At 51.5% G+C, this 17752-nt stretch overlaps 2 protein-coding genes across 3 annotated transcripts in view; both read left to right on the top strand.

The window, feature by feature from the left end:
- LOC128900131 (tetraspanin-15-like) overlaps positions 1-13894 on the top strand; it is a 54900-nt gene extending 41006 nt beyond the window's left edge. The window contains exons 8-10 of the mRNA XM_054180911.1: positions 9625-10634; positions 12741-13005; positions 13732-13894. Coding sequence (XP_054036886.1) covers positions 9625-9855 — 231 coding nt within the window. The 3' untranslated portion in view covers positions 9856-10634; positions 12741-13005; positions 13732-13894. The remainder of the gene's footprint in view (positions 1-9624; positions 10635-12740; positions 13006-13731) is intronic.
- A 143-nt stretch (positions 13895-14037) lies between these two features.
- The window catches only part of SLC4A5 (solute carrier family 4 member 5), a 34902-nt gene continuing 31187 nt past the window's right edge, over positions 14038-17752 (top strand). Inside the window, exons 1-3 of one of the 2 annotated variants that reach the window (XM_054180905.1) lie at positions 14038-14697; positions 16522-16615; positions 16840-17031. In XM_054180905.1, the coding sequence (XP_054036880.1) occupies positions 16543-16615; positions 16840-17031 (265 nt within the window). In that variant the 5' untranslated portion in view covers positions 14038-14697; positions 16522-16542. Of the gene's footprint in view, positions 14698-16400; positions 16616-16839; positions 17032-17752 lie in introns of those variants that run through there. The other variant, XM_054180906.1, reaches the window with a different exon arrangement.

Below are 17752 nucleotides of genomic sequence, written 5' to 3'. Positions count from 1 at the left end.
TTGAAGTGTTTTCGCTTGCGGTGAAAGGTAGTGGTTGAACAAAGCAAGAAGCTGTTGGGGAAATATGTGGTACATTGAGCTAATTTTTCAAAAGATGAACTTTCCTCTTGAGCTCTCAGATGGTCCAAATGAAAAACCGAGGTGGGGGAGCGGTTTGTGCCCAATCCTAGCTGTGGTGCTCCACGTTTCTAAAGTGCTTTCTCCAAAGCGTGCAGATGAGCGATGGACTTCTGCTGTGCTACCACCAGGAAACGTAATGGGCACAGAAATGGGGTGAGAAAGTGCCGTAATAGAGGCGACCGCTTCCATCTGCCTCGCAGGATGTCGAGAGCCATTACAGGAGCCTCCTGTTGCGTTACCCATTAACCTGCCAACATGATGCTCTTAACTGGGAAGGATGGGGAGAAAAACCAGTGATGGCAATAAGGATTGCTGAGCCTTGATGAATATCAAGTGCTTTTGAGCAAGCTTTATGATTTTTTTTGGCGTGCCGTTAAATGCTCTTCAGATGAAGAACCTCGTTCTTCCCATCTGCTCACGATTTCCAGGTTTTAAATATAAATCGGATTTGATTCTGTCAAGTTTTGGAGGGGATTAAGTTATAAATGGCCATCTGTGTTGCCAGGAGCTGTCAGCCCAGAAACAGCTTCATCCCCAGCAGCTGCCAGCAGAAAGCTGGGGTGAGAACGTTGTCCTTGAATTGCCGATCCAAGGGGGAAGGCGTTGGCACCGTTGACGGGGGGAGGTGACAGTGTCTTGAACTTTGGGAAGAGCGAACATATTGACGTGCCCCATTTTAGGCCCAGGGGTATTTGTCATGTCCCACACAGGACAGCTTCGTGGAGCTGCAAACCACCTTGGTGGAAAACTTGCAGAACGCTGGGGAGAACGTTGGGACCGTAATCCACCTTCCGAGTCCAGCTTTGGGTTTTGCCCAATTTTCCTCAAAGTCTTGCTCTTCCTTAGCGAAGGGAAATCTTGCTCTTTGCTTAGGGTCAAACTTCAGCCTCGTCTGTTATGGCGAGGAGATTGGGGGGCTCAAAGATTGGGGGTTGGAGCTTGGCTGATGTTCACCATCCGAGCATCCGAGACTTGTGCTTGGATTTGGGGTAAGCAACTGGCTCTTCTCATGCAGAAAGAAGGACCCAAGAAAAGTTTTGGCTGACGTAGGGTGCCCGCAGCGAGCGGGTGATTATTGCTCTCGGTGTTGTCTTTCCATCAAGCTCAGATGCGAGGAACCATCACGTTTTGGCTTTCCAGCGTGCAGGAAGCTGTTGCATTTTTAAGTTTTCTCTGCTTTTCCCCAAACGTCTGTGCAAGAGGCCAAGGGCGCGGGGCAGGCTGCTTGCCTTTGCTCTCTCACCCGTGCGGGCGCCCGGCTCATTAGGTTCAGGGAAAGCTGTAAATCTGCTGGGTCCTCTCGGGTGTTGAACCAGGTGAGGAGGCAGGGGAAATCCTGCCTGGGTCCGTCACCGCGCGGCCACTGGCCTCTGGGCCCAGCCGGTGCGAGGCAGAGGGAGTTTGTAATTTTATGGTCGCTCTTAAATCATGAACGTCTCTGCCTTTTTTAAGTAAGCCATCAAGCATTGGGGGGGGGGGGGGGGGGGAAATTCCATCTGAGGAGTGGGGAAGTGGTTGTGTTCATTTGTCTTACTTCATTCAGAACGAAGCATCAGTGCAGCAACTCAATTATTTTTCTTCCTTTGCACAGTGCCTTTCATTCTCTCTTCCCCCCCCTCCCCTTTCATTCTCCAATAACAATCCCGTCTCCTTGCCCTTCCTCTCAGCCAAGCTGCAGACCGAGGCCAAACCGTGATGCATTTCATATCGCTCTCAAAAAGACGTTTTAATGTAGTTGGCTGGCGGTCGATGGCAAATTCACCTTGTGGCCTCGTACGAGTTGTGTTTAATTATGAAGCAACCCCAGGTCTTTCGGCAGGTGCAGCAAAGCACATAAATTTGTCTTCTAGTGGCTCTATCCCTACCTGCCCTGCCTCTAGCAAGATTATCCAAGGAGTTTACAGTGCGTGTAAAACGCGTTTGTAGTTAAAATAAGCCAAATGACCTCGTGGTTTGCTCTTTCAGCAGCCCAGGCGCTCCTTCAGCAGCTTTTGCACTGACCTCAGGTAAAGTTTTTCCAATTTTTCCCTTCCCGTGTCTTTGCAGGGGGTGTTCCCTGATGGTATTTCATCCTCCTTAGCAAGGGGAAGACGTAGCCGCTGTAATAAGGTTGAAACAAGCGCATAGAAAAAGCTCTTCAACCTCTTTTTCTCCATCCGGAAGGAGCAGAAAGTGGCACCGGTCCAATTAAAAAGAAAAAAAAAAAAAAAATCTCAGAAAGATCCCTGCCAAGGGTTAATATTTATCGACTCTGTGGCGCAGCCAAGCCGCAGTAAATTGTTGCTACCTCGGTTTCGCTTTGATATTTCATCAATCTCCGAAGCTCTACGCTGGGAGCAGCTACGGAGTAATAGGGCATCGGCGTAGAGGTAGATGTTCCCCCCCCTAAGAGTATAAATCCAGAAGATCGACTGTTTCAATTCTCAAAAATGCAGCGTTAGACTTGCAGTGGGCATTTTGTAGGTGGGCGTCTTCGTCTCTCGGTGATGCTCACGTTAAATGTTTCCTTCTGTAAAGGGCTTTGTATTGCCAAAGTTCTCTTTTCCTTTGCAAGACTAATTTGTATTTTCTTTGCTTTTTAATATCTCAGTTGCTCCAGGGGCTGGAAGGCGGTGTGTTCTCAAGCGGCTGCCACGTGCTTAATGTAGTAGAAAAGGGAAATAAAAGGGATTTTTCCATCTGCAGTCCATGACCTGTGTGAAAGCCCAGTCTATAAATATCAATTTGTGGAAGGAAAAGCCAATAAAAGATAAATGCTTGCCTTTTACTTGATTAGCTCTGGGAAAGCTTGAAATGATTCAACTCTTCTGTTTAGCAGGATCCAGCTTTACGGCCGCCCAAATGGGCAAGAACCTCCGGAGCCGGGCGCACGCCTGCGCAGCAGCCGGTGAGGTTTGCATGGAAAAGGGTTTTCTTGCAGTAAATTTTGCTGGCAGAAGACCCTCCTTGGGCTGATGGATTATTTTCTCCATGGCCGGAGTTGATTTTGTCGGGACTGCGATGCGGCGGGATGCGGTTAATCACGCTGTCGCCCTGCAAGGGCTCTTGAGCATCCTTTCGGTGCTGTTTTCCATCCTCGATTTTTACCCTTGTCAAGCAAAAGCCAAATGGAGCCTCGTGTGTTCGATTGCCCAGGAAAATGTGGCTGGAGGAGCTGAGCTCCTTTCGAGTGCTCCGCAAAGGCCCAAAATGCAACCTTTCCACCCCAAATCGAGCCACCCATCGCGTTGCACAGGCACGCGTGCATCCGCACGCGCCTAAGGGAAAACAGCTGGGGTTTTCCAGACTTTTTTCTTATTGTATAATAACGTGAAAATGAGTGTGCGGGCCCTTTCCTTCTTTGCATCCAAAAATGTTCCTGACTCCGAGCGTGCCTCCTTTTGCCAGCCATGGGAGAGATGAGCCATCAATCAACGAGCCTTTCCCAGCGAGGAGGAGATCGCAGTTAGATCTTGGCCGTACCACCCCCCCCACACCCCCCCTCCCCGCCCCCAGAGACCTGTTCCTAATGCAAAACCCTTTAATCCAAAAGAAGACGTGGAGCCGTTACGAGACAACGAGCGAAGCTGGGGCTCGGTGAGGATGGAGCTGAGCACCAAAAAGCCTCATAATAAAACTTACGGCACCTACGTGGGAGACAGAAATACGTGGTTTGTGCCTCGCAGAAGGGTCGGCCGTGCGCCAGAACCACAGAAATTGGAGCGTAGTTTCAAATACTTGAATATATTTAACTTCCTCAAGTGCTGGAAGAGAAGGAATAACCATCAGTTGTGTTGAAGTATCCCAAATTTCCATATTAGTCTCATTTTGGTCTTGCGATGTTGGTAGGAAATTGGTAATTAGGACCGATGCTGTCTTGTTTGAAATGGTACAAAAAACGTCTTTGTTGGCTGCTGTCAGCCCCCAGGGGGGAGAGGGCTTTGGGCTTTGAAGGGGAGAGCAAGCCTTGACCCGAGAAGTGCGACATCCGCGTTTATCTGAGTCGGATCGCGCCGGAGAACCAGGATGCTTCACCGCCACCACAAAAAAAGAGCGGAGAACAGGCGCTGAAACCACCGGACCGCGTATTTCCAATCTCTTCTGGATCTCTCTTGTAATAGAAAGATGACTTTTCATGCCGTGGGGTAATCGCAGTGGATGAAGTGAGACATTTGCTGTGGCAGGGGCAATAACTATTTGTTTTCTGGAGCAATGGGTTGGGAAAAGCGGCCGGATGGGGTCTTTGCTCACCCAGACACGCCAACGCCCGGCGCTTAATGACGATACAGCACCCAGTTATAATTAGCGTCACCGTTGTAAGTTGGCTAGAAATAACTGCAAGTTCAGGAACGAAATAACAAGGGGTTTAATTTGCTTTTTGAGCTTTTGCTGTTTTGCGTGGAGAAAACTCCGAGGGGTCTTCCAGTAGCCGGGACTTGCAGACGTCCGTGGGAACCTTCTGGGATTAAATGAGGATTTCTAATCCGGGCATAAAACAAGAAAATAATCAGCCTGCCCTTGCCTGGCCGCGTGTCCCCGCATGCTTTTCCTGGGGCAGGGAGGTCCCTCTCGCGGGGACGGGAGAAATACAAACGAGGGGTTTGATGAAGCGGCGCGGGAGGATGTGAAAAGCTCCAAGTGATGAATGGGTTTTATTTCCCTGTTCTCCCGGGTGGCTCGTAAGCAATCGTACAGCCCCTGGGAGTCCGAGACAAAATCCCGAAGGATTTGTGCTTCGGAGCGCTTATTTTTTGTTTTCTCTGATGGAAATAAATGTCCTCTAGCTGCTTGGACGGATTGGATGGGAGAATTTATGGCTGGCCCTCGCCGACAGCAGGCGTCTCGCTCACCCTTTTGCTGGGTGAAAAGGAAGGCGTGGAAGTTCCTTACCCGAAACTGGATTAATTTGGGGCTGACTTCAGCCATGCCTCTCCAGGGAGCGCCAAGGCGCTTGCCAGGAGATGGGGATCCAGGTCTTCAGCTCCAAAATGCCACTTTGGGTTGGCTTGAGGCCGCCGAGCTGCTACTGGGAAGAGCTGGAGAGGTGGGAAATGGCGGCAGACACCTGCGTTTTGCTCTCCATTTGGATATTTAACTTTTTCCTTAAAAAAAAAACCCAACAACAAAGCAACAGGATGTCTCCTTCCTGCTGCAGCGTCGTGTGCTTAATGAGTTAAAACATAATAATCCAGGTACCTGCACGGCCGTAGTGATTATTGTTGCTTCTAGCGGTGATGCAAAGTTGTTTTTTTTCAAAGTTTCCCTTCTTTGAGTCGCGCTCAAGGTGTCTGGGGAGCCGAGGGCCAGGTGGGCAACGCGCGTGGGCAAAGGGAAGGACGGCAGGAAGGATCTGCAAGCCTTTACGCCCTCCCTCCTGCCGTGTCCGGATGGGAAATGAGACACTAAATCTCAAATAACGTCATCTGCGGGGTGGGTTTTTCCATAACTGTCACCGCGGGGCATCCCTGGCTTTGGGTACCGCCAAATTATAAATAGTATTATCAATGCAAATTGCAATATATATATATATATATCTATATACACACATAGTGCAATTGCTATTGCAATATCATTGCAAAAATTATATATATACACACATATATAAAAAAATATGTATATATAGAATCATATGGTGACTTTCCGGTGGGTCTGCAGGCTTTATTGATTCCCTCGGTACGCGAAGGTCGGGGGGTTTATTTTGCGCAGTAAGAGCAGCTCCTCGGTGACCCTCCTACCCCCGGGGAAACCCCCGTGCGTTTAAATCCCCCCAGCCAAAAAGCTCCGGCAGCGGCAGGCGAGAAGACCTCCCGAGGCAGCGGTGGTTTCTCAATTTCACTGAAGGCCAGCCGGGGAAAAAAAAAAAAAAACAATTTTCCAACTTTAAATGACCCTCAAGCAGTAACTCCCCCAAGCAGTTCTCCCCTCGGTCGCTGGTGATTACCATCCCGAGGTGGGGAAGTCGGGGAGAAAAGCAGCTTTTTAATATTTTTAGCCTCGTATTTGATACATTTTGTTAACATGCTCCTCTGCAATAACGCCTTCCCTCATATTGCGATGCAATAAAATCAGCGCTCGCGTTAGGAGTCTCTTTACTTCTGGAAAACATGGTGCCCTTGGTGCCGGAGATATTGAACGCATCTATATTCCTGACAGCTTTTTCTGTTTTCATTAAGCGGAAGAGGATATTTAGAGGCGAGCTGGAATGGCAGTCGGTTCATAACTCAGAGGAGTGCGAAGGCTGGGGGATTGAGGACTTGGGGTAATTTTATGCCGCTCAAGAAATCCCCAGTTTAACCGGGATGCTGCGGTAACTTCAGATGTCGCATCGCCAGCGGGAGGGAGGGATGGCGTCCCCAAACCCGGCTGGTTTGGGAGAATTGGGTGCGTTTGCATGCAATTGATTGCAAACACCAATCTTTTCTGAATTACTGTTTGGTTTAGGGCGGGAAAAAATGACACGCTTGCCTTAAAATTTGTCATTTCAAAGGGTTCTGCTTGCTTGGTCCTTTCACTGTATCAGCCGTGGGATTTTAATCCGCCCAGTGATAAAACGCTAATAGAAGTAAATAATACTAAAGCTTGATGTACATTTAAATATTATTTTAGAACTTTTTAAGTCCTTAAAGGTTCTGCTGTTTGAATATGGATTAGCACAATCTTATTATCCGGATCCGCGTGGAAGCGGTTGCTCTGGGCTCTCCCTACAGTTCACGGAGAGAGGGAAGCGTGTCCAAGCATCGTCCAACCAGCCTTGACCTCCTGCATCCCGGCCTGGAGGTTGCTGCGGCTTTTGGGGACCAAAGAGGGGAAGGATATGGGGTGGGAGAGCAAGACCCCGGCTGGCGTTTCCATGACAAAGTCTTTGGTTTTGGTATTTTTGCTTTGCCGTCAAAAGCAAGCTCCGTCCCAGGTGACGGCGAGGTTGCACAGCCCGGCCTTGGTCCTGCGCGTATTCTCTGGGAGCGAATGCATCTCTCGCAGTTTGAGCCGGAGATGAACGCCGTCTCCGCAGGCAGGCTGAAATCATTTCGTAGAGTGTTTGGGAAGGAGTTGCCGGCTGAGACGGATATATAATACGCAGCGCAGCGGCGAATATTTTGAGGGCAGCGGGGAGCTATGCAGATACCCACACATAAGTTGCCGGGGCTGTAAGATAACCTGATTTTGGGCCATTTGGAGAACAAAAGGAGATGCTGAGGTGTTTCCAGACTTCAGTTTTTCTTTCAGCAGCTGCAGTTGTCTTGCCCAGCAAAGGATCCTAATGGAACGAATCCAGCACTTCGTAGAATCATGGCATGGTTTGGGTTGGAAGGGACCTTAAAGCCCACCCAGTGCCACCCCCTGCCCTGGGCAGGGACACCTCCCACCAGCCCAGGTTGCTCCAAGCCCCAGCCAACCTGGCCTTGAACCCCTCCAGGCATGGAGCAAACTCTGTAATTCCCACAATCGGGAAAGCCCTGCTCGCCGTAACCACGCAGCAGCCTCCGGCACCTCATCTGTTCTTTTGGCGATTAATCCTATTATCAGTAATTAGGTGGAACGTCAAATAAGCAGGGCGCTCTTTGAGGATCGGTGGGTGCCATGAGGAAAGTGGGAACGGGGCAAGCTCCAAGTGAGGATTTGTCCTGGATTGAGCGACACAGGATTAATTTCCCTTTCCGTAATTTTACTTTTCAGTAAGATCTCTTCTAACGCTTGGGAAAAACGTATTTTTAGAAGACTTTGGTGCCTGAATTGGTGACGATATTCCCTTTCCAGCCAGCTCTGGAGGGGGGGGTTCAAGGTCTGGGTGTTTTCCAGCCCCCACCAGGCGCGGGGACGAGGAGGAGCGAGAGCCGGGCGCCGGCCCCTCAGGATTATTTCATCCCAGGAACGGCCCCTTCCAGGGAAACGAGGGAGTTTGAGGAGTTTTCTCTCTGGGATGAGAACTCCTGGCCCCGGTGCCGGAGCCCTGAGCCCTTCCCTTCTTCCCAAAGCCATAGCTTTTTCCCCGATTCCCCTTCCCGGGTGGGGAGGGGTCACGGGGAGAGAGAATAATTGTCTAAAGGACAATAAATTGTGGGTTTCTCCAACCCGCACTTCGTCAAACCCCCAAAACTTCAGGGAATGGCTCTCCGTGTTGGGAGAGCATCTCATGGGACGCGGTCTTCCCCTTCTCCTGACTCACTGAAGGAAGAGCTGTCAATCCGGGGGGAGACCCGTCGGGATCCGCCTCCAGGTGAATTTGGGGAGGCAGAATAAATTATTGAGCTGTTTGGGGGAGGCTTTTGCGCAAGGCAGAAGCGGCTCGTGCGGATGGCAGGGTATTTCTCCGTCTCTGAAAAGCAAATTAATAAACCCCGGTGGTGTTTGGGTTTGCCTGTTTGCTTTCAGCTCGCTGGGGGACGTTTATCTGATTTGCTTTTTCCCTGTGGAGTTTTTCCCTCCATTTTCTGCAGCCTCCTCCGGGCAAACGCTTTTTCCCTTTCCGCTCCGGGATAGAACAAAACGGTCCCTCATTTAAGATGCTTTAGAACCGTTTGCTCTTATCCCCGTTTATCTGTCTCTTCGTGTTCCCACTTTCCAGACTATTTAATGGCTCAAGTAGGACCCAGAGAAATGATTAATAACGTTTTTCAGCTCCAAAACCAACGCGCTGCGATAGTACAGGAGGTTCCAGCTGACGGATGGTGCAGGTGCAACGGGGTTATTTATTGATCCTTGTTGCAAGGAATGGTTATGCAGAAAAAAACCAACGCGTTAACTAGCCTCAAAAACGAGAGGAAAAGCCCTGATGGTCTCGTCCTTCTTCATCCCGTCTCGTGCCTTGAAAATATCTATAAAACTGCACTGTGTGTATCCCGGTGCTGACCCCAAAGCATCTGGGGGGGTGTTGTAGAGAATAAACCTTATTTCTACATATCAGTAGTCGAGGTGGGTACGAGGTTCGTACAAAAGGTGCAGTTTGTGCTGAAAACGCTCTGGTTGCCATCATGGCCCGGCGCTCCGATTGCCACCGTGGCCCTCATCAGCGTCTGGTCTGCAAATAGCTCCTGGCGAGGGCTTGTCGCCTGGTGCTCGTAGCCACCGCCGGGGAAACATCAGGTGAAATCCAAGCAATGTGCTTGAAATCTTGTGCTGATGAAAATGCTTGGGTTTTGGGTTTGTTTTTTTCTTTTTCCCCCTTCTCCTGAAGATTTTTTAATTCCCTGAGAGCCAGCAGGGAAATGGGAAATAACCTGGGTGGCACCGGGCTTGCAGCAATATCTTGATCTCAGCCAGAGCCTGGAGCTCTGCCCCTGTCTCGGTGACATCCAACTAATCTGCATCCTGCTGCCGGGGCTGGGGAGGGAAGTCGTGAGATGGACGTGGCCGTTAATGAGTTTAGCAACGAGCCTGTTGCTTTGGCAGAAGATTTTACTGGAGCTTGTCCTCTCTCGTCTCGTGGCCAGGTTTGGGAATTCAGGTGACACCAGGAGAAGACTTTCCTCCCTTTTCAGGAAGGGTTTGCACGACTATCGTGGCTTAAATACTCCTGTTTTGCAGGTGATCGGCCTCGTGATGGCTTGGCTGTATTGGCAAAAGCTCAACGAGATCTACTCCAAGCTGGACACCGTTGACTTCAGGGTCCTGGAGATGCGGGATTTCAGCTTCGGGGCGGTGGATCTGAGCGGCGCGGGCTGGTGCTGGTGCTTGCCCAGGGAAGGGGGCTACATTCCCGTCAATGCTGAGGAAGACGAGGAGGAGGAAGGCGCCGTCTGCCACAGCAAAGTGTGAGAAGGTGGAGGACTGAAAGGCAGCTCTCCAGGGAGGCGGCGGATGTTGAATGTGGAAATAATGCGATTTATCTTCTCAGGTTCAGGAGATACTTTGGGGGAAACCGTAAAGGAACACTGGAAAGTTATAAAAAATGGAACGTGCTCTGCGGGCCCATGAGCTCGCTGGGGCCCTTTTACTGCCTCGGTGTTTTGAAGTGTTTGTACATCTCCTCATTATTTTTTTTTTTCAGGTTTTTTTTTACACAATAAATGTGACTTCTGTTGCGTTTTGCGAAGCTGCTTCCGCTCGCCGCACGCCCGTCGGGCCACCGGGAAGGGAAGCAGCACCATCGTTGTTGCACTTTGGGGGTATATTTATAGTTATATTTAGCCTGATTTCCTGAAAAATAGTGGCTTTACAGTAGATTCCCGGATGTGCCCGGACGCTAGGTGTGCCCAGACCGCAGAAAGACATAGCTAAAGGAAAAAAACACAGCAGCTTGCTCCGTAGAGCCTTTCCAAAGGGCTTTTCCAGGAATCGAATCCCTAGGGAGGCACCAACTTGCACCTCCTGGACCAAGATGGATATTTGGGCAAGGCTTGGACATGGGGGGAAAACACCCATTTCTGAAGATTTCTGGCTCTTCTCCATGAACCACGGCTTCGTTTTTTATCCCCAGTACACGGAAAAGGAGAGCCCGGTAATTTTTAAAACAAAAACGACTTCACTGTGGCAACGTGCTGCCCCTGGGGATGGTGGTAACTCCCCTCTGCTGGAGACCAACCTTTAATGACCAGGTAAGGAATTACCTTTTATAATATGTCTTTTTTAGCACAACAACTTGATGAACTTTTGTTCCCCAGGGCTCAGTATTGGGGCTGGTTCTCTTTAATATCTTTATTAACGACCTGGAGGAGGGGATCGAATGCACCCTCAGTAAGTTTGCAGACAACACCAAGTTGGGCGGGAGTGTTGATCTGCTTGAGGGTAGGATGGGTCTAGAGAGGGATCTGGGCAAGCTACATTGATGGGCCAAGGCCGATGGTGTGAGGTTCAACGTGGCCAAGTGCCAGGTCCTGCGCTTGGGTCTCACCAACCCCATGAACGCTACAGGCTGGGGGCAGAGCGGCTGGAGAGCTGCCTGGTGGAAAAGGACCTGGGGGTGGTAGTCAACAGGGGTTGGATTATGAGCCATCAGTGTGCCCAGGTGGCCAAGAAGGCCCACAGCATCCTGGCCTGTGTCAGGAACTGTGTGGCCAGCAGGACTGGGGCAGTGACTGTCCCCCTGTACGCGGCACTGGTGAGGTCCCTCCTCGAGTGCTGTGTCCAGTTTTGGGCCCCTCACTCCAAGAAGGACCTTGAGGGGCTGGAGCGTGTCCAGAGAAGGGCAAGGGAGCTGGTGAGGGCTCTGGAGCACGAGTGTGGTGAGGAGCGGCTGAGGGAGCTGGGGGTGTTCAGCCTGGAGAAGAGGAGGCTGAGGGGAGACCTTCTCGCTCTCCACAGCTCCCTGAACGGAGGGGGTAGCCAGGGGGGGTCGGTCTCTTCTCCAAAGGAACAGGCGGTGGGACAAGAGGAAACGGCCTCCAGTTGCACGAGGAGACGTTTAGGGTGGATATTGGGGAAAATTCCTTCACAGAAAGGGTTGTCAAGCATTGGAAGAGGCTGCCCAGGGTATCGGTGGAGTCACCATCCCTGGAGGGATTTAAAAGCCGGGTAGACGCGGTGCTGAGGGACGTGGGGTAGTGGGGGTTTGGGCAGTGTTGGGTTGATGGTTGGACTCGATGATGTGAAAGGTCCCTTCCAACCGAAACCGTTCTATGATTGAGGCGGCAATTCCCTCCCACATCACGCAGGTTATAGGAATTAAGTAGCCGGTGTGTGTTGGGTCCAACCCTGGACCGGTAAGTTGAGCTGCGCTGGGAACCGGGCCCGCGGAGGGAAACCCAGTGGAACCCTCTGCAAAGCTCCCCGGGCTGCTCTGGTGCTGGCGCAGCAAAAACCTGCCCCGGGCAAAGCTTCCCCCAGCAGCCCTGGGTCCAACGCAGAGGAGGGAGCGGAGATCGGGGACCCGTTTTCTCTCCGAACGCACCAAAATCCCTCGAGTACCCCCCGGGGGGCGGCTGTAGTTGCCGCATCTATCAAGCGGAGAAGGAATCATCTCAAAAAGCAAAATGCGAAGGGGGGGAAAAAAAAAATAAAAAAAAAAAATTCTTTTTTTTTTTTTTTTTTCCAAAGAGCGTATGTATGTGTCCGCAGCGCCGCTCGGCGAAAGAAACGCTGGGTTTTTTAGTGGTGCTTTTTATTAATAAGGGTATTTTGGAAGCCGGAGGTTGGCTTCCTTTATTTGGATGCCCAAGCAGGGCAAGGCGGGTGAGCTCTGGTGTGCGACTGCCGGGCTCTGTCTCCCTCTTCTGACTGTTTCCAGCCTTTATTTTTTAACTAAATGAGAAGCCGTCCCCAGCACAGGCCTAAAAAAAAAAACAAACCAACACTTTTTGAACTGTTTGTTTCCTTAAATCCTGTCGGGAATGGAGCTGTGAACCACCAGGGCTGAGCGGCGGGGTCGGTGAATTTTTTTAGAACGGCAGGGCTAACGTTAGAGTGGGTTTTGGGGTGGTGGTTTTTTTTTTTTTTGGAAGCGGAGAAGGTAACACCCGCAGCCCGGGGAAATCTGGCGAGCACAGTCATTTAAGGAATAATAAATAACAGGGTGGCTGCCTTCGCCCGGGCAGCTCACGGGCTCCGGGGATTTTGCTTTTCTTCCTTCTTCCCCTTTCCCACCTCCCCAGGAGGCGTTTGGTAAAACCTTAAGAAATACAAAGTGGTAAATTCAACCCGCTCTTTGTAGTTCCATGTATTTGGAGAGAGAAAGTTCATTGCTCTTATTTTTCTTTTTATTCCAGGACAAGCAGCCGCCAACACCTCCGTACTGTTCTTCCTGGCTGGGCAGAGCCGGACCCCGGCACAGGCGGCATTGAACGGGTCGGATGCAGGTTTTCACGCCTGGATTAATACTGGTTTTCGGCAGGTGGTGGGAGACGGGGAGATGGGGAGAAGTCGATTCCTGCATCAGGTTTGGCACCCGGCACCCGTATTCCCACGGAGCGTTGGTCCGCAAACGCCTGGAGGACGGGAAAGGCAGATTTAAGCAAGGGCGTGGAATCCCAGGTGCGCTTTGGGAAGGCTTTTCTCCCCGCTTACAAACATCCCTCGTAACTCTAAATAAAGGGGATGCCAATAACGTTCCCTAATTCACCCTAAATTCCGCATCTTGAAATCGCTGCTGCCTCGCTCCGCACCTGACCCTGCTACACGTGGAACAGCAGGAGTATTGCATCCAGTGCTGGGGCACCAACAGCAGGACAGGGAGCTGTCGGAGCGGGGCCGGAGGAGGCCCCGGAGATGCTGGGAGGGCTGGAGCCCCTCTGCTGTGGGGACAGGCTGAGAGAGCTGGGGGGGTTCAGCCTGGAGAAGAGAAGGCTCCGGGGAGACCTTGGAGCCCCTTCCAGTCCCTAAAGGGGCTCCAGGAAAGCTGGGGAGGGACTCTGGAGCAGGGAGGGGAGCCATGGGACGAGGGGGAAGGGTTTTACACTGACAGAGGGGAGATTGAGATGAGATCTGGGGGAGAAATTGTTTGCTGTGAAGGGGGTGAGCCCCTGGCCCAGGTTGCCCAGAGAAGCTGTGGCTGCCCCATCCCTGGAGGGGTTCAAGGCCAGGTTGGCCGGGGCTTGGAGCAACCTGGGCTGGTGGGAGGTGTCCCTGCCCAGGGCAGGGGGTGGCACTGAATGGTATCTAACGCCCCTTCCAACCCAAACCATTCTATGATTCTATAATAAAATCTGAGCTGGAATAAAGTATCAAACCGGTTTTGCTTTGGTTCTGCTGCGACTCCAGATCGTGCCATCGAATAATCTCCCCAGAGGCAAGAGAAAAGCCCCTTTATCAGATGACCTCAAAGCACAAAGTCTGATTTCCCAGTCCTCGTTTTTTCTGCTTAACGATGAGGCTGGTTGTGGCAAAGCGCCGGGCGCCGCTTTGATGCGGATTTATTGATACCCCTGTTAAAAGGCTGAGCGGCGGCGAGGAAGCCGGGCGTTAAATAGAAGCAGACGTGTCGGGAAGCGAAGCGGGCACGCTCGTGTGACCCAGAGCTTGGTTTTCACAGAATCGAATTTACGGATGTTCCACACTTTAAAAGCAAAACGTGGAAAGTGCAAAATAATTCGGTGCGCAACCCTCATCGAAAAACCCCACCAAACTGTATTTGATGGCCCAAGGGCCGCTCCTGTCGTCCCCGGGAGTTTAGGAGCTTTTTTGATGATGGTGATGCTTCTCTGCACCTCCCTGAAGAATTTCCTTCCATTCCTTGACATCAGATGTAGAGGATATTGCACGGAGACAAAAAATAAAAGCAGTTGCCCTCCCAGATCCCTGGCAATGAAGGCAAAATTGCTGCAAAAAAAAAAAAAAACCCCGCACAAACCCTAAAGCCCCCAGAAGGCGCAGATGTTGAAGATGTTGAGGTTGGGGATGGACAACTTGATTTTTCCTATGTCCCGGTGGTCTGATATCTAGAGACCATCACTGCGCAAGACCAGGTCTCCGCTGGCGTGAAACGTCCCATCCTCTCCAGAGGTCTCTTTGCATCCCGTCATGCCTTTCTGCTCCCAAAGTCGATCGGCGTCGCCCAAAATACATTTTAACCTGGGAGCTACAGAGCGTTTGGCAGTAGGCGTCGATGCGATGGTTGCAAGAGCAGCTTTCTCTCAAGGCAATCCGGGCTCCCGCACCCACCGGCGCCCGTGACTTTCCTCTGCGGCCCCATCCTCTGATTTCTCAGCGTTTTCCGGGGAGCTCGAGGTGAGTTTATTAACGGTAAAACTTGGTTTTGTGGAACGGGGAGCTGGTGGGTGTAGTGGGGATGAATTGGCAAGGATAACGGTGCTCTCCTTTTCTTCCCCTTCTTTCCAGCGCGCTTGCCGTCGTGTTTTGAAGTCTGCGTCACGCTTGTGTTTGTGTGCCAGGATTTTGTGGGGGGGGGAAGCTTTATATCTTAAAAAATTAGAGGGGAAAAAAATCCCAGGCTAGATATGACTCTCATAAACGAGCCGTAATCAATCAGGACCTTTCATTAATCAGTGGATCTGACGGGGGTTTCTCAGATGGGTTATTTTTGCCGCCCAACAGAGCTGCGGTAGAGCTCCCGCCAGCCAAGCTAGATTGCAAAAAAAAAAAAAAAAAAAAAAAAAAAAAATTATATTTCTTCCTAATATAGACCCAGCCGACGGGTTGTGGTGTCCCCATCCATCATCCGGGGACCCCGACCCAGCGCTGGAGCTCATGGGGAAATCTCTTGGGGGATTTGTGATACTTCGTCCGTTAGAAGGTACCGGCTCATTTTTAGAGCAAAAATATTTATGCCGGCAGCTGGGTGGGGATTTTTTGCTGTTTCTCCTGCTAGAACCAGCTTCCTAAAATCCTTAGAATTAGCCCCATAATGTTATTCCGAGGAAATCAAGGCTTGTGACTGATGTTACCCCTTAATACGCCTGGGTTTGGGGCAGGGTTGTCCATCCGGAGGTGTTTTGCCCACTGAAATTGGTTCCTGCACCCGTGCAAAAAAAAAAAACGTCGGTCAAAAAAAAGAAATCCCAAATCTGTTAAACCAAGAGGTGTCTGCAAATAGCAACTGGGTTAAGGCTGGAGCTTGGATTGGGCTAAAAATCGTCTTTGCCTTTGGGGAAAATGGGTCAATAACTGGGCAACCCAAGCAGAGGCGACCTGGCCAGCCCCGGACCCTTCCAGATATTCAGACGCACACCCCGTTCGCTTTATATTTTTAAACTATTTGGCTTGAATTGAGAGGTTTTATTCCCTAAAATAGATGGATAGTGGTATATTGCCACGGATGCGAGCAGCCGGAAGGGGGGACACGGGGAGGCTGGCTCTCCGACCGCTCTCAAAGTGACTTTGGGAGGCATCGACCGGGCTGCCACGAATAGTAACCGTTCTCCCATCCAAGTCAAGTGTGAAAGGCAATCACTGGAGGTCAGATAATTAGCAGATTAATTAGCGTCCGTGGCAAAATCCAAAGAAACTCATACGGGGAATAAAACAACAGGTTTGAAGGAAGGTATCTGGAAGCAGCGGCGTGTGTGCGGTGTAAAATCTGTGCTTAGGGGATGGGGGAAAATGAACTTTGCTTCTGCAAAACCTCTTTTATGTCTGCAGGTCCCCCAAAAATATTAAAGGGGTGCTTGTGGCCAGCAAGCGACCCCTGTTAACTCAACTCGTGTCCGTAATTGTACCGGCAAATCTCTGTAATCACCTCTTACACTTCACTTTACGCCTTCCTCTGAGCAGCAGAAATAAGAGACGGGAGACGTAACCCCGGTGAAATTTATATGGATTTCCTTAAATACGGGGAGAGCGGAGGTGGAGCGCGGGCAGGGCTGAGAGCTTGCCGTGGCGAGACGCGGGTGCCGGCAGGAGGTGCCGGAGGATCCCCGGTGCATCCGTAGGGAAGATCCCGGCTCCCCGGTGCATCCTCGCCCTGGGTGGGATCTCACTGGGGCCCCACCTGAAGGATTCCCAGAGCGGGGAGCCCCCGGCGGGCCGGCGAGGAGGCCATTCCCTCCCCAGCACCCTTTAAATTCTCTCTTCTTTCTCCACCCCACGGCTCAGCTCTCTCCGAGCGGCGGGACCATGCTGGAGGATGAGGACGGGATGAGCGAGAGGGGGCTCAGCAGCTCCAGGAGGAGATACGACGATGAGGAAGGTGAGCGAAACCTCGGGGGACGCCCCACACGGCAGCGGGCTCTTCCCTCTGGGGGCTCGGTTCGGCCTCGTCCCATCCGCGACATGGGAAAAGCCCCTGGGGGTGTTTTAAGCCTGGTGGGAAGATGGCAAATATCTCCCTGGCTTATTTTTTGGCAAGTGAGGAAACCCCAGATCCATTCTCTTAAAGCTTTTTTATTTTTATTTTGGTTTTTTCCCCTCTAGATTACCACTCCATCTACATCGGGGTGCCGGTGCCCCGGGGCTACCGGAGGAAACGGCGTCGGCGAAGATCTGCCTCCAGCCGGGACAGGACCAGCGAGAGCGAGCGGCACTACGAGCGCCAGGATCGCTCTGACACCGACGACGGTGGCCACGGCTGCTACGAGAGCGGCAACGACAACGCCAGCAGGACCAGTGAGTTGCCCCCCCCCCCCCCCCCCCCCCCCGCCGGGCTTCCCAAAAAAAGCAGGAGGGGTTTTGAAGCGTGTTTTAATCCAGGATTAAACCGCCCCCGGTGCACTTAACGGCGTTGCTTGGCCCGGCGTTTGCATTTGGCGCTGCTTTTCCCCACCCTTCCCAGGTTTAGTTTTCCTTGTGGATGTCTCAGAGCCGGGCAAAGGGTGTGAAATGGGATTTGAGGCTGGGATTTGATGGATGGGGTAAAAAGAAGTTGTCCTTGCCCTTGGGACCTTGTCCTTGTCCCTGGGAGCTTGTCCCTGCCCCTGGGAGGACGCTAACGAAGAAATGGGGGTACAGCGGGGTCCCCGGGGACGCAGACATCCTCTGGGCATCACACCTTGTTCCCGACAGGCTTTTGCCCGGTCTCGTTAAATCTCCTTAGCAAAGATTAACGTTTTGCACAGCAAAGTAGCTGTCGATCTCTCGGGTTTGGGGTTTTTTTTTTTTTCCACCCTGCCTATAGATGTTGGCATTTGGGTTGATGCCGGTCGCCGCTCCGCGGGGCGGGCAGGGGCTCGGCTTTGCTTTTCCCTATGGAAGGGAAAGTTTTCCAGGGTTGTTGGGTTTTGTTTTTTTTTTGTTTGGTTGGTTTTTTTTGCATGGGGAGACGTTTTTTATTGCCGCGGGCTTTGCTCACAGCTCCTTCGTATGCTTTCGGCGGCGGCGCGAGCGGGAC

Source organism: Rissa tridactyla, chromosome 20 (genome assembly GCF_028500815.1).
Source record: "Rissa tridactyla isolate bRisTri1 chromosome 20, bRisTri1.patW.cur.20221130, whole genome shotgun sequence".
NCBI classification, from domain to species: Eukaryota; Metazoa; Chordata; class Aves; order Charadriiformes; family Laridae; genus Rissa; species Rissa tridactyla.
This window is presented reverse-complemented; position numbering and strand designations above follow the sequence as displayed.